At 34.7% G+C, this 16,441-nt stretch overlaps 1 protein-coding gene across 1 annotated transcript in view; it reads right to left on the bottom strand.

Moving 5' to 3' along the window:
• Positions 1 to 16,441, bottom strand: part of RNF169 (ring finger protein 169) — a 77,412-nt gene that overhangs the window by 60,409 nt on the left and 562 nt on the right. Inside the window, exon 2 of the mRNA XM_015600271.2 lies at positions 16,425 to 16,439. Coding sequence (XP_015455757.1) covers positions 16,425 to 16,439 — 15 coding nt within the window. The remainder of the gene's footprint in view (positions 1 to 16,424; positions 16,440 to 16,441) is intronic.

Below are 16,441 nucleotides of genomic sequence, written 5' to 3'. Positions count from 1 at the left end.
TCTAAAATACAGAATAACTTTTATATAAGATTTTCATTGCGACATTATTTATAACTGTAAAACAAAACTGAGAATAACATAAATGTCCAATATTGAGGGAATGGTTAAGCTCATTACGGATAAGCCATAATATAATGTACTATTATTCTGCCATTAAAATTAAATAAAGATTTTTTTTAATAACATGTTATTGCTTTTAACAAGACAAGAAACCATTTAAGTTAAACGAGAAATGCAAATCTTCAGACTGAAATATGCCCTATAATTTGAAACATGAAAAAATGTTAAACATAGAAATGGCAATAACAAATGGAAAAAGCAATATAACTGTAGAAGTTGTGAAGGGAGAAAAAGGAAATATTTGTGATAACATAATATGTTATAGAATAATAGAAACCATTACCAGAGATTAGAAAGTTAGTGAATGAGCAGTGAAAAATACTGTGGGAAGAGAAAATACACACACAAAAAGGCATGAAACCCTTTCCCCAAAGACTTTATAATATAGCTTATTAAGACAAATTCATAAACGTTTTAAAAACTTTTAGCCAGAGATGATGACAAATGCAATGTCACAAAACAAACAATTGCCAATTGAATTTTACACACAAATGTTGCCACAGCCATCTGTAGGAGGAAGAGGACAAACTGGGAAGGAGAGGCAATGGTTTAAGAAGGTGGGATAAAGCTGAGTCTCACTGGTAAAACTTAGATAAGTGAAAAGATGGAGGAAGAGCACTTCACGAGAACAACAAAACATGATCAAAAGTGTGATAACACTACTGAAATGCACTCTTAAAAGGTTAAGATGGTAAGTTTCATGTCATGTGTTTTTAACCACAATTTCAAGAAATGTTTTAAGCATGGAGGCTGGATAGTGAATAAATATGTTTTGCTACAGCAGAAAGTTTATGTTAAGAGAGGTGTATAGGCCAGAAAGGTACACTGAGTCCATATAGTAGAGAATCTTCAACATTAGGCTAAGAATCTAAACTTTACCCTGTCAGCAATAACACCACCACCATATTTAATCTTATGATTATGGTAAGACTATTAATAAACAATAAAACCTTGGTTATCTAGAATGCTTGGGGAATGGGGTATTCTTTAATTTTATGTGGTAACAATGCCATATTTGGGCCGAATCTTATCTGCATGCAGTGTGAGGGAGCTATTTCAGGAACTCTGGTTTGGTTACTCAGTTAAACATTTTTCCTTAACAAAGCACTTTACCAGATACATTAGTATGCCTGATAACTTCTATAAGCAGAAAGACCTTGGGCTGTGGAGACCATCATACTCCATCACTTATCATTGTTGACACTGGGCATGCTACAACTTCTCTAGCCCTGTTTCCTCACTTTCCAAAAGGATATCTTCCTCAAATAAATCGTTATGTAATGTAATGTCTGTTCAGTATTGGATATATAACTGATACTCATTAAATGTTAGATATTTTCCTATACGAAAAGAGAAAAATTCTACTTAATCTTTTCAGGGACAGAATTTCTCAGAATTGTAGGAAAAGTATAAGAAATTCAATGTGAAAAAAAAATCGCACCTCTATATATTAGTGGGCAACTGGAAAGTGCTTACTTATTAAATTAACTGCTAATAAAAATTAATGATAATATTCAAATTCCAAGTTCCATCTTGCTCTTTAGCTTAAATCTTTAACCTGATTTATACCATGATCTGGAAAGAATAAGGAGGAGTCCTAAGCAGCCTGCGGTTGTATAGACTCATGGCCAGGTAGTAAATATTTTTGGCTTTGCAGACCATAAGGTCTCTGTCAAAACTGCTCAACTCTGCTGTTGTAGTTTGCCAACCCCTGGTGCTGTTGTAGCATGAAGAGAGCCGTAGACAATATGAATGAGTGTGGCTGTATTTCAATAAAACTTTATTTACCAAAATAACTTTATTTACCAGCATCTTGATCTTTGACTTCTGAGTCTCTAGGGTTGTGAGAAATAAATTTTTATTGTTTATAAGCCACCCAGTCCATGGTATTGTTATAGCAGCCTGAACTGACTAAATTTTCTGGATTAGAGAAAGACAGAGAGTAGAGATCAACAGGATTTAATAAAAGCAGGTATTAAAAAAGAGCAAATAAGGTTCCTTGTTGAATCCAGAAATGGCCTAAACAACAGGGCACAGTTAGGCAGCCCACGTTAAATCAGTAGAGTCAAAGCAAAATGAGGCACAAAATAAAAGAAATCACAAATATAGGTATAGGAATGCTGCAGAGATGAAGCCCCACAAACCTAGGCAAAAGACTGTGTGATTATACACATCACTATATCCACTACCACTCTAGAATGAAATCTTTTGGCTGTGTTCCAATAAAACTTAAACTTTTCCTCTGAGGCAAAGAATCATTCACAATAGTCCACAAGATGGAATGATACCAAAATTAGAAGAGCAGAATTTGGAACCATACCAACCTACATTCAAACCTACCACCCACGGGCTTTGTACCTACCAGTATTTATCCTTGCTAAGCCTGTTTCTTCATCCATAAAATGGAAGTAACACCTACCTTAATAGCATTGTTTATCTCATCTAATCCTCCGATACCTACTTGGTACAGATTGTGTATTAAATGGTAGCCTAATTGGCCTATCTCTTAGCACTCTTTGTCTTTCCATCTATTTTCAACAGTGTTTCCCCAGTTCTTTATAACAAAGACCTGACCCTATCCTCCTCCTACTTAATAACTTTCATTGGCTTCCCTCTGCCTCAGTGATTTATAAATAGTACTCAATCTACCACTCCAGCCACATTTTCTACCATTCCCTTATTATTTTCCCCTCCTCAGCCCCCATACATCTGACTATTCCTATATATTCCATGCCTTCTGTTTCTCTATGACTTTATATGCACCACTTCCTCTTCCTAGAATATTTTTTCTCCTTTTCACTACATAATTAGTTCAAAACCCTGTTTACTGCCCTCTTTGTAAAGCTTTTCCCACTCACCCAGAGAGAATTACATTAGTTTCCTGTAGGCCCTCACATCATTCTGCATTTGTCATCTCATTTATTATATGTGTTATAATTACTTGTATCTGCCTCTGACTCCCCAAACTAGGTGATTTCCTTAAAGATCGGTAGGGATGATCATCTCTAGGTATATGTCTCAGTGTAAGACTGTGGCTTAAATTTTTTTTTGTTGAATGAACCAATGATAAACTGCTTTAATACCAGCACCATTTTGTACTAAGGTCTTTCAAAGAATATGCTGTCCGAAGGGAGCTGAATTTAGTAAAGCTTTTCTTTACAATTAAGGCAAAGGTAAACTTAAGTCTAAGTAAACTACAAATTAATGGAGTCCGATCTTCAGGTTTTATTATAATTTTACAGAACCAAATACCAGACAAAAGAAATGACAAAATGGAAGTAAAGGAAAAATAAATTAACTGTTATTCAGAAAAATAAAAACCAAAATTGGATGTAAGTTGTCTTTCGACTTAAAAATTTACACACATGTGATAATGAAGGCTGCCTTAACAGCAGTTAATGAAAAAAAAGGCAGTTTTGTTGCCTACAAATTCAGTATGAGCAAGGCCAATGCAATCTTCGGCAGTATTAATAAGAATTTAGCATCTAGATAGGAGAAACAGTAAGCTCCACTACACTTTGCACTAGTCAGCCATTTTTTCAAATATGAGGGTCAGGTCTGAGTGGCATATTTAAAGATGAACAGTAGGGTAAAGGAATCATGACATGTGACCAAAAACTTTTTTAAGGATTTTTTTAAGAATCTCTTTCGTTAAACATTTACTGAGTATCTAATACGTTCTAGATACCATATTGTGTTGAATTCACAAAGACATAATTTCTGACCTCAAAGAGTTCAGTGTAGTACTAGAGACAGACACACAAACAAGGAACTGAAATCCAGTGACATGAGGGATGCAGATACCCATGTGGGGGCATAAAGGAAGGTAATCAACTCCTATTTGAGTGAGAAAATTTCACAGAGCACTTATGTTTCACCTGGGTTTAAAAGATGAGTATAATTTAACAGGAGAATAAGTGAAAAGAGTATTCCAGGTAGAATAATCATAGGCAACAAAAGGTCAAAAGGTTTCAAAAAGCAAACTATATTCCAAGAACTCTAAATAATGTAGTATGACTAGAATCTTGAAAAAGGGAGGAAGACGACCAACGAGATGAATTTGAGAAGTTTAACCTAAAAATTTAGATAGAAATAATCATGGTCTCTAAATATCTGAATACTGAAATTAAGGGGGCAGATTTTAATTCACTAGAAAACTTAACTTTCAAACAACTAATATTTTCCAAAAATAGAGAGCAATGAGTACAATCACCAGAATGGGAAAAGTATTCCAGTTCATGTGTAAGATAAATCTCCCCCTGGTGTTCCAGATCTCATCTTCTCTCACCTCTTCATGAACTTAGGTCTTTGTTTTCTCCACTCTCTCCAGCACCATTATTTTTTCCCCTTCTACTACGATAATACAAGTCTAACATACAAACATGACAATATCACCTATCTTAAAAAAAAACTCCTGAACTCCTGTCCCCCAGCAGGTACTGACCCATTTCTCTGCTCCCACCTCCCCATTTACTCTTCCAAAGAATAAACTCTTCCAAAGAATAGGCTCTATATTCAGTTTCTGCCTTCTCACTTCAACCCATTGTATTAGGGCCCTTTTCTTCCCCCACCACACTACCAAAACTGCTCTCAATAAAGTCACCAAGAAAGACCTCCAAGGTACCCAAGTGTTAGTTTATAGAATGCGCACAAAAGAGTTCAATGAATGGGTATAATCTGACAAACAGAATTTTTGGCCTGAGAACTAAGGATCTTAGAAATCAAAACAGCTAATACCAGTCTTATCGAAGGTATTAGTCCGAGATAAGGCTGCTCAGCTTTAGCTTACAACTAGCTTCACAGTAGTACTAACCACTTCTGGAAAACAAAAATATTGAGATGTTGAAATTGGACAGGCTCACATCATTATCAGTATGAATAATCAGCAAACACTATTCTTTGCTTTCATTTCTCCATCTCAATTGTCTAACACTTATTTTAACCTACTCTTCTAAAATGGACTGAAGCACACTTATTGAGTGAAAAATAATTTTTCCTTCAGTGTTCCTCTTTTTTATACATTCTGGCTCTCTTCAAGTCCATCCTTTTAAACACCTAGTTCAATGCCTTATACATAGACGGCACTATATAATGTCTAGTAAATAAACTAAAAACACCTAACCTACAGGAGCAAGTACAAAGCATTTGTTCCATAAATACTAATTCTCCCCTCTCTAAAACTCCCAACGTTAAGGAACAATACATACATTTGAAAATTCCTTCATACCCTACATGAATAAGTTTAATTCTCTTAGAAGTATCCCCATCTTAAGAGAACCACAAGAATATGGGACCTCATGAGAGTATTTACTGAATTTGATACTACAGGATATATGTAAGCGATATCCTGAAGCAACAGAAACTTCCAAGTCTCTAAAAACACCTAAGTGATTAAATATGACCCTATGTATCAGAAAAAAGCAAAGCCATTTCTTTACTAATTTAATAATTAAAAAGCCATACACAATATTTAATATATATAAAAAAACTAGTAAAGTCTGGCAGGCACTATGCAGTCATTAACAGTGGTTTTCTCTGGTGAGACAATATTTGTCTCAACCATAATTTACCTTTTTATCCTTTTTCCTATCAAGGATAGCTGTTACTACTTTTCCCAGTACTATAGTATGGTAATGAGCATCATTTGTTATAACTCATTGTATGTGTTTCACAAGGGCTGACAACCTGTTAAAGGAATTACCACATGGCAAAGGATTTCTTTCTTCAGCTATACCAGGTATGGCCAAATTGCTTCCAGGTATACTGACTTATACTTCCCCGGCAGTATATAGGTTCCCATTATTAATTATAATTAATCAATAAATTATGCCAATCTGATGGCCTCTGGTCATTGGTTTAATGTGCATTTCCTCAATTACAAATGATATAGAGCATCATTCCAAATGTTTATTGGCCTTTCACTTTTCCTCTTTTGTGAAATGTCTATTCAAATCTCCTATTTGTGAGATATCTGTCATAGTAACTTGTAGTCCTTCCTATATTCTGGACATTAATCTTTTGTCAGTTATTTCATTGTAAATATTTTCTCCTACCCTGCAGTTTTTTTTTTAATGTGGCCAAAGTATCAATCTTTTCCTTTATGCCTTTTTTGTGTTTGTTCATATAAAGAATCCTTCTTTACTCCATTTCATAGAGATACTACTAGTATTTTCTAAGTTTTATAGTTTGACCTTGAATCCATTTGTAGTTAACTCTTTTTAGATGGTGTGAGGTAAAGATCTATTTTTCCTGTTTCCTATAAATTAGTTAACTATCCACAACAACTGAAGAAGGTAACTTTTGCCTTACTGATTTGTAATGCCACCTGTCACCTACCAATTATATGAAGGTATGTTACTGGACCCTATTTTTTTTTAACTTTATTTAACATGGGCCATTCAACCATCCTAACACTAATAACTGTTTTGATTAATATTTATAATAGTTTAACATTTGATAAAGCAAAGCAATATGCTCCAAAATTGTCGTTTTAGCCACTAATCATCCTTGACAAGTTGCACTTAAAAAATACAAAGTTCCCTTCTATCCCAAGTATTCTAGCTTTTTAAATAATGCTAAATTTTGTCAAATGCTCTTTTGACCATCTCTTGAGATGATCATATGGTTTTACTCTCCTTTAGTTTATTAATATGGTGAATTACATTAGACTCTTATGAACTCCCATTCCCAGAATAAATGCTACTAGTTTGTGATTTTTTAAAAAATACAGATTACTGTTTATTTTATTTGGAATTGTGAAAATCTACATTCATGAGTTCAGCCTGTATTTTTCATTTCTTATATTACCTTTGGGTGATTTTGATATCAAGTTGTAAAAGCTCCCCAAATGAGTCTGGAAACGATTTTTTATTCTCTGGAATAGTGTGCATAAGGATCATCCATCCTGTAACATTTGGGTAATTGGTAAAACTGTTTCTGGTGCTTTTTAAATAAAATTTTCTGCTTTTTATAATGGAAAAGTCTCAAATATTTATTAGAGAATCCCAAAATATCCATCACCCAGCTTCAACAATCAATTCGTTGTCAATCTTGTTGTATCTATTCCCTTAATTACCTTCTCCTTCTCCCTTTGAATGATTCTGAAGCAAATCCCAGACATATCGTCTTACCTATAGCATCTCTCTTAAATATAAGTACCCTTAAAATATCACAAGACTACTTTCACACTAAAAACTTAATAACCCTTTAACACCAACAAACATCCAACCAGTGTTCAATTCCTATCAAATGTTTTTAGTTGTTCAAAATCAGGAACCAAATAAATAAACTTGTTGTCTTTTAATCTATAGGTTTCCTGTCTATTGTTTTTTCTTCACATATTTGTGAAGGAAAATCGGTATCTGTCCTCTAGTTTCCATATTCTGGTTTTTGCTCATTGCATCCACTTTATTACTTAGTGGGTAGATTTTACTATCTGTTAAATTTGGTTTTTAGTGAATTTCTAGTCACATGTTCTACTTAGTCTTGAATCAGCTGTAATAGGCTGTATTTTTTCAGAAGACTATAGTTTTTCAAATTCATGGGCATAAAGGTTTCTGTATTCTGTATTTACAGGCTTTTAAAAATCTTTAACCAAATTTGCATTCCGTTTCACTCCTAACTTTATGCTTTCTGGTTTTTCTTTTCCCCTTGACGAGTTTTGCCAGAGATTTGTCTATAATATAGATCCTGTTATTATTATTGATAAATTTCAGTTTTTTTCTTATTTTCTATTCCATTAATTTATGTTCTTACCTTTATTCTTTCCTATCTTGTTTCCTTTATGTTTAATCTGCTGTTACTTTTCTAACTTCTTCAGTTGGCCACTTAATTTTCAGGCTTTCTTCTATTCAAATATCTTACAGATTTTAGGAGATAAGTCACAGAAATGTTCTTATTATTTCATTTCCTTTTATACATATAGGTATATCTAAATAAGTTTATAAGAGCTTTTTCAATAAGTATAAAGTTAAAAGTCTAATAGGAAATATATATATACACACACACACATCTCTGAAATTGATGTTTCTTACGATTGGAATCTTATAATCACTGTCAGCCAGGCAGTAGTGATGATGCCACTGTCATTGCTTACATATATAAGAACTTAAGACAAAGAATAAGCTTGCAAATACATGTAGTGATTTGGTGGTTGTCCCTAGTGGCGTGACTGGACAAGTATGACCTCAAGTTAGCCAACAAACCTGTTACAGACCATCTGAGGAAGAACTCTAACTCCATCTGAAAAACTTTGGTTGATACCTTCTGGCAAGCTCAACATCAAAACTTTATGGATGCCAGCAGTTTGAAAGAAAATGCTGGAGATAGCTGTGAAGCACTCTTCTAAGAAATGCTGTATCACCAACACTCTCAAAGACATAGTGAGCAATACTATGTAGAAAAACACAAACCTCTATGACTCAGAAAATGATTTACAAGAATTAGACTGAATATGGAAGTCACAGAAATGTTCTTATTATTTCATTTCCTTTTATACATATAGGTATATCTAAATAAGTTTATAAGAGCTTTTTCAATAAGTATAAAGTTAAAAGTCTAATAGGAAAGTACTGTATTTGGAAAGTAACAATGCATCTTATAAATGATGGTACCTTAAGATTCAGTGAATATATGATATAGGCACTTAAATTTCCCTTAGTATTGCTTCACCTGTATTTCACAGATCTTGAGATAGTGTTCCTATTGTTATTCAATTCTAAATATTTTCCAATTTTCATGATTTTGTTCTTCATCTATACTAGAAGTTTTTTGTTTTTTAATTTCTCAAAAAAACCAGAGGCGGGGAATTGGATATATGTTATTAATTTCTAATTTTATTATACTGAAGCAGATAACATGGTTTATATATCTTTGATATTTATTGAAACTTTCTTTGTGCCTAATTATGTGAATGTTCCACATCTGCTTAAAAAGAACGTATATTCTCTAATTTGGGAGATGGTTCTATATGTATACAGATCAAGTTGTACATTGTATTTCTTTCAGTGGTTACCCTTAAATTTTTAATATTTGACTGAAAGCCTAAAGTTAATCAATATCTCTATCCTCCTCTTGAACTATATATAGAACCTTAGAACTCATTAATACTGATCACTTTCCATCCTGGCTTACATTTTATCCATCTGGTGTCCTAGTCCCACCTTGGTTTTAGCCCCTACAAAGCAGTCATGATTATTTTTTTTTTTATACAGTCAATGTTGGCTTAGTTTACCTACCAATTTCTTTGTTCATTAAGACTTCTTATATACTACCCTATTCCTTAAGTTACATTTTCTTCCTAAAGTACATTCTTTAATAGTTCTTTCAGAAACAACGTGGTAAATTCTCTTTTTATCTGAAAGTTTTTATTTTTATTTTGTCCTCACTCTTGAATAACTTAGCTCAGTAGGAAATTCGCGTCTCTCAACATTTGGAAGATAGCATTCGATTTTCTTCTGGCCTCTCTTATTAAGAGACCTCTGCTCTCAGTCTGATTGTTGCTCTTTTCTCTTTCCTCTCTGGTTGCTTTTAAAAGCGTCTTTGATGTTCTGTAGTTTCATTGCAGTATGTTTAGTTGTGAGATTTTGTTGTTCATTTAATTCTTGCTAGGGACTCATGAGTCTTAAACCTAAGGATTCATGTCTTTTTATTAATCCCTAAATATTCTCATCACTCTTTAAATTCCATGTCTCCCTCATTCTACTTTTCTCCTGGAATATTAGATATTGGATCTTCTTGATCTGTCTTCCATTTCACTTCACCTCTCTTTCATATTTTCCTTCATCTTACTATTTTGCATTCTCAGGGCTTCCTCATATCCAACTCCCAGCTTACTGATTTTCTCTTCATCTGTATAGACTATTGTTTATTTACTGAGTTTTTTAACCTGACCATTTTTCATTATGTTTAGTTCTATTTCAAATGTGCCTATTTTATTGTTCATTTCTTGGGATGTTAATATCTTTACTTAAAATAGCTAATTTAAATTACCTTTCGAACTGCCATTCTACTATCCCAGTTTTTAGAGCTATAATCCTCTTGCTTGTTACATCTGCTGACTCTCATTTATGATAGAAAACTGTTTTGTTGTGTGTCATTTTTAATTATAAATTCATCTTCACTTGGGCTTATTTCTTCTGTAAGAAACTCTTGTTGCCTGAGATATGGAAGTACCCCTTAGAATCTCATTTTTCCTTTCTCCAGGTGACCCGGGGTTATCACTAACTTGGAGCCAGCTTTTATATTACTTTCTCAGAATGCAGATACCTGAACCATATAATATAAACTCAGATTCCAAATATGAGCAAGTCTTATGCTTCTCAAGTAAGCTTTTTTGCCACTTCTTTATACAGAGCTCAGGCAAATCAAGACAAGATTTATTTTTATTGCCTTGTGTCAATGGGAAGATTTTTCCCTAGCTCTCTTTCACCTAAGATGCTGGACATCAAGATCTCAGCTTAATGTAGAAGTCTTAGTTTTGGTCCCTTCTTCCACACGGTTAAAATGCAATCAAGACAAAAACAGAAAACTAGAAACAATCCCTCACTCTACCCCTTCACCCTGCTCCAGGGCAGCAAGGGCTTACTAAAGTTTTGGTTTTTAGTTCCATTTCTGTTTCTGGAACCTGGGGATTTTCTTGTCTTTCCTACAAGCTCGGGAATGTATTTAAAACTGTTGTTTTATGTCATCCAGCTTTTCTGGATATTTGTAGCAGAAGAGTCTTCAGGTTCTCAGTCATCTTGCTAAAAGAGAATTTGGCTTCTCTGATCCATTTTGCTACATTACACCCATAAGAGTGATCCCTCTGAAATGCGAAAATTAACGCTTTAAAACTCTTCAGTAGACCCTCACTCCTTAATGTATGCAAAGTCCAACTATTATCCAGTAACTGCTAATTTCTGCCAATTCCACCTCCTTCCACTTTCCCTCATGTATTCTATACTCCAATAACTTTTTCACAATCCCTAAAACTCCTTGTTGTTTCATACTCCCATACTTTTAAATGTACTATTTTCCCTCATTTTTATCCTGCCCTTATCCACTTACTGAATACTCATGGTCAAGTGTCTGCCTTTCACTGAAGCTGGGTTCTCTTTTTGTGAAAATAGCTAACATTTATTGGGTCAAGTATTCTAATAACTCAGTCTTAACAAGAACCTTTCCATTTTCAAAATAAGGAAATTAAGGTACTGAGAGGTTAAGCAATGTATCCAATGACACACAGCTATAAATGGCAGAGCTGGAATTCAAACACGGGTAGTCTATCTCCGACCATCCTCTATACTATATTTATTGCCTTCTACAATTATATCTTGTATTATAGCTATAATTGCATCACACCACATTTCAGTTGTATGTTTATATACAGATTTTCCCAACTATACAGGCTTTGAGACAGAATCATGCTTTGTTTCTATTTGTAGCTGTAGTGCCTAGCACACAGAAGGTCCTCAAATGGTTACTAAATGAATGAATGACAAAAGGGAAATCACCACACAATACTGCTTTAGTACAGTCTAGCCCCTCTTCATCTCACCTTAACTACTAAAATAGGCTCCCTAACTGGACTCCCTTCCTCCCTTCCTACTCACACATACTCCTTCATACTCCAACTAATACTGTCTTTCTAAAGCACGTTATGATGATGTAATTCCACTACTTAAAAATCTTTAAGAGATCCGTACTGTCTATAATAGGATAAAGTCCCAAATTCTTTTAGCATGACATACCATGACCTTCATGACCTAACTTCTGCAGTCTTTTCTCTTCTTCCCCACTCCAATCTCACATTCTTTTTATATTTAATTTCTTGTCAGTCCATGAATATGCCAAGCACTTTACACCTTTGTACATGCAGGTTCTTCTGCCTGGAATGACCATCCCTTCCTCCCTCACTTGGTGAATTCCTACCCTTTTTTTCAACTTTCAGCTCAAATGCCTTCCTCAGGATTCCTCCAGACTGCCAGTTATTCCACTCCTATACTCTGTCGGCATCACGCATTTACCTCATTTACCATGTTGTATTGTTATTTGATAAGGTGTATTTACCTAACCCGACTGTGGAATCTTAAAGAACAGGGCCCATATCTTATTCATCTTTTTTATTGTATTATCTTACAGTGTGCATCCCCCAAAATGCTCACTGAATTAGTGGAATGAAATCTGACAAACATATTCTACCTGCAAGGTAACTCAGCTATAAATGAATTCAAAGTAGGCAACTCTTCCAAGATTAACTGGAAGTTAGACAGGGAGTGGAAATACGAATGAACAAAAACAAATACCTCCTAAGTTCCTGCTGTTCAATCCTGAATTCTATAGAATGGAACCATTCCTTCAATGGTGATTAATGTTTAGTTGGTGAAATAACCTCATCCTGTGTTTTAAAAAACATAATCATATGGCAAATATTTCCTGCATTAGTATAACACATAAGGACACTCTTAAATTCCAGAATATGTGTCATTAAGGATAAAAAGTTGAGTCATTTTATACATCTTAAAACAAATCCTTACAGGCGAGGGAAATTCCTGTGCTTTTACACTACAGTCACATGATTTCATTATTCATTAGTCCTAAATGCAATTTAGGCTGCACACATAGCAAACATTGTCTGCCAACTTAGTAATAAACCGGAACTACTTGTTTTTCACAGAAAGAGGAAATTTCTTAAATGTATAAATGTTAACCCTAAGTGAACAGGAAGACGGGTGGGATAAAGGGAAAGGATAAAAGAGGTACTATTCAATTGTTTTGATCTATTCAATTTTTGAAATGTACTTTTAACACTACAAATTGATTAAAAAAAATTTTTTTTAAACTGCCAATTTAAAAGATTCATCAGCTTTTGTCTAGCTTTTCTCTTTATTACCCATGGTAAAAGAAAAAGAACTATCCTAAAAAGGTCTTGGTTTCAAGTTCAAAGGCAGTGTAATTTAGAACGATCAAGAATACTTGATTTCATATAAGGGTAATTGAATTCTTAACATCCGTTAACTATTATCAGTGAGGCCTGTTGTTGTTGTACATAATTACAAATCTACCTATGTATACCTGTGTGGTAAATTTTCTTCTTTAAAAACCAATGGGCCAGGACTGTCTCTAAATTTACAATATAAGCTCCAAGAGGGAGAGATCTTTGAATATTTCATTCCCTGATGTCTCCCAAAGACCTAGAACAGTGCCTGGCACAGAGTAAGCATTCATTACATACTTGCTGAATACTGTTTAAGATGGTCCAAACACTTAATATCTCAACATACACAGTGAGCTACAGATATTCAAAAAACATAAAGCTGAAGTTTGGGTTCATCTTAAAATGATCACCGACTTAGCCTTCCTACAGTGTTGCACGAATCAACAAATTGACAATGCATTTAAGAAAATATTTTACGCAGAAACCATAAGGTTCTGAACTTTAAAGCTTGTCAAGAAGCTGGCAAAAAAAAAAAGGCATCGGCGTAACCAAATTTTCAACAAGCAAACTCTTGCACTTTTTTAAATACATGATTCGACTCCAAAAGAGCCATGGGCTTCAACAAAATTTTAAAATTTTAAGAATTTCACTTAAATACCAGTGTATTTACTAAAAAATGTTAAAGCAGGCCTGGTCTTTCTTTTATCAATTGACCTAACCACATTAAAAGACTACTGCTAAGCAATATACTTCTGATTATATCTAAAATTGCTAACTCTCTTGCTGTTTCCCACTCCTAAAAGTGCAATGTAAATATTTATGAAACTGGTATTTTTAGTTTTCCCTATTAAAATAAGCCATCATGAGCATTTAACTAAATTAGGCTATGTTTTAGCTCTTATTAATGGGTTACCCTTTCAGCCCTTGTTAATTTGCTACTAACTCTTGATGACCTTTAGCTAGCTGGTCACTCTCTGTTCTGAGTCTTTCGCTCTTCTATATAATGAGGGATCTAAGTCAAAACAATGGTTCTTTTAACATTTTTGTAATCCTTTAAGAATCTGGTGAAAGCTACAGGTGACCTCTCCATAAAAATGCACATACACACTTATATAACAATTTTATAAACCATTATTTATAATAGCAAAATACTGGAAACAACCTGAATGTCTACCAATAGATGCTTAAGTAAATTGTTAAATCCAATCAATGTAATTTCTTGCAACTATTAGTAGAATGAAAAAACCGTCTATGTACTAATATGAAAAGATTTCCATTACTGTTACATGAAAAGAGCAAGTTACAGAACAGTGCATATTATACCACTTTTGTGTAAAAAGATCAAAAAGTAAAGTATATTTGAATTTTCATGTATAAGCATAAAGAAACTGTGGAAGAATAAAGAATCTTTCGTGGGAGTGGGAAATGAAGAAAGGGGTAGGAGGACTCTTTTCATTGTATATTTTATATTTTTGTTTAAATTATGGGAATGCATTGCCTGTTAAAATTTTAAATTGAAAAATATTGTATATAACCTCAAGAGGCCCAGACAACCCACTGAAGCTAGAAGATAATTCCCAAACCTTGTTCAGCAATATTCTTCTATAATGCTTTGCGTTAATAAGCATATAATTATATACTCAATGACCCAAACACAAGAACATTTAAGAAAAAATATTTTGCATTATGGTCCTCACTCATATAAACATATAAAGTAACTGGATACTCAGTGGATATTCGGTGGCTCAACGGATTCTATTTTGGAATCTCATTTTAGGTAGTTTTCCTAAATCACTGATACATTTTATGTTAAATTTCTTCAAGGGAAAAAAGATCGTACAATCATCAAGCCATATTCCTCATGATTCAAATTTCAGACCTGATAATTTACACAGGAGTCCAGGCTTTGGAAATAAAAAATAGACATTTCTATCCTATTTGACCATATAATCAACAGTACTAATAAGGAGACCAGTGAAATATTGTCTTATTTTTTGGCCATCATCTCAGAATTTGAAGCAAATTAAATAGCTTATGAGATCATCAAACAGTACCCACGAACTAGATGATGTTTGAGGAGTCCTTCATCCCTGATTTGAATAGCAAATCAGGTGGAATTGGGTTTTCATCCTTAGTCAAGTTACTTAATCCCTCTGGGCCTCAGTTTCATCTGTAAAATGGAAACAAAAGTACCTATTTCATAAGGATGTTGTGAAGCCTAAAAGTTGAGAAACATAAAAAGTAAGACAAACAAAAGTAAGATATCTTAAGACAGTGGCAGGTGTCTGACTGCTTGAATCAAAATACTGCATTCTGGGACCTGTAGTTTCTAGGGACTGCACATTCACACACAAGCAATGCCTCCTTTACCCTATCGAAAATAATACATGGCAGAATTCCCAGCACAAAAGGTGCAAATATCTGGCCTTTCCTGATTGTTTCTTGAAAATCTCCTAGATAAGCATTTTTTATCAAAGAGCTGTAGATGTGTTGACGGGGTGTGTGTCTCGGAGTCCTGAAATACGCTCTACCCGTTTTGTTTTGTTTTCAATACGGCGTTTTCTGTCAAGCTTAGCACCAAAGAGTGGAAGGCTGCGGGAGGTAAGAAAGGCAACAATTGTTGAAGGTAACAATTCTGAAACTTTTAATTGCCAGGATGATAGCAGGAAACCTACACTGCCATGGAGACAGAAGCAGTCTCTGCCAACCAATCCCTGTTTCCTAAACTTTTAAACCCCATTTAGCTTTTTTTTTTTGGTCGCGCACCATTGGAGCTTATTAGCATTATAACTATAAATAGCCATCATTTATTGCTTCCTCACTATGTGCCAAGCTCTGTGTTATGCATGCATGTTTTAAGATTTTGTGAAAACTGCACGTGAAGTCATTCCCTCAACGCATTCTACTCAAGTCTGAAAAGCTCCTTTCACATCCTCAAATTCAACCTGTCCCCTAAACTCCAAACACTCCACACTTCTCACTGATCCACTTAAGCCCACAAGCAATTCGACCCCAAGCTCTTCACTTAACACTATACCAAGCACGTCTCTGATCTTCCACCGCCCCTGCGAACTTCAGTAGTCTCCTTCCACACAGTAATTCCAATCTGGCCCTAACTTGTTACAAGACTGCTGTGGTTTCCTCCAAAGTTCTGACTTACATAAGGCGCAGGATCCCTTCAATGCCCCTCTAAATCCATCGTGCCCGTACTTCATTCCAAAGTTCAAAATTCAGAAACATAATGCAGCTGGGCAGAGCCCGGTCCCAACCCCATGAGAACTCTCCACGCCCGCTCAAGTAGGGCCTGGGACCCTCCACCCGCTAACCAGGCCTGGCCGGGCGCGCTCGGCCTCGCTCCGGACCCCAAGGGGAGGAGGGGAAGCTCCACCTGGCTCCGCGGGCGCG

Source organism: Pteropus alecto, unplaced genomic scaffold (assembly GCF_000325575.1).
Source record: "Pteropus alecto unplaced genomic scaffold, ASM32557v1 scaffold7, whole genome shotgun sequence".
In the NCBI taxonomy this organism is placed as follows: domain Eukaryota; kingdom Metazoa; phylum Chordata; class Mammalia; order Chiroptera; family Pteropodidae; genus Pteropus; species Pteropus alecto.
Note: the sequence above shows the minus strand (reverse complement) of the source record. Positions and strands in the feature narration are given on the sequence as shown.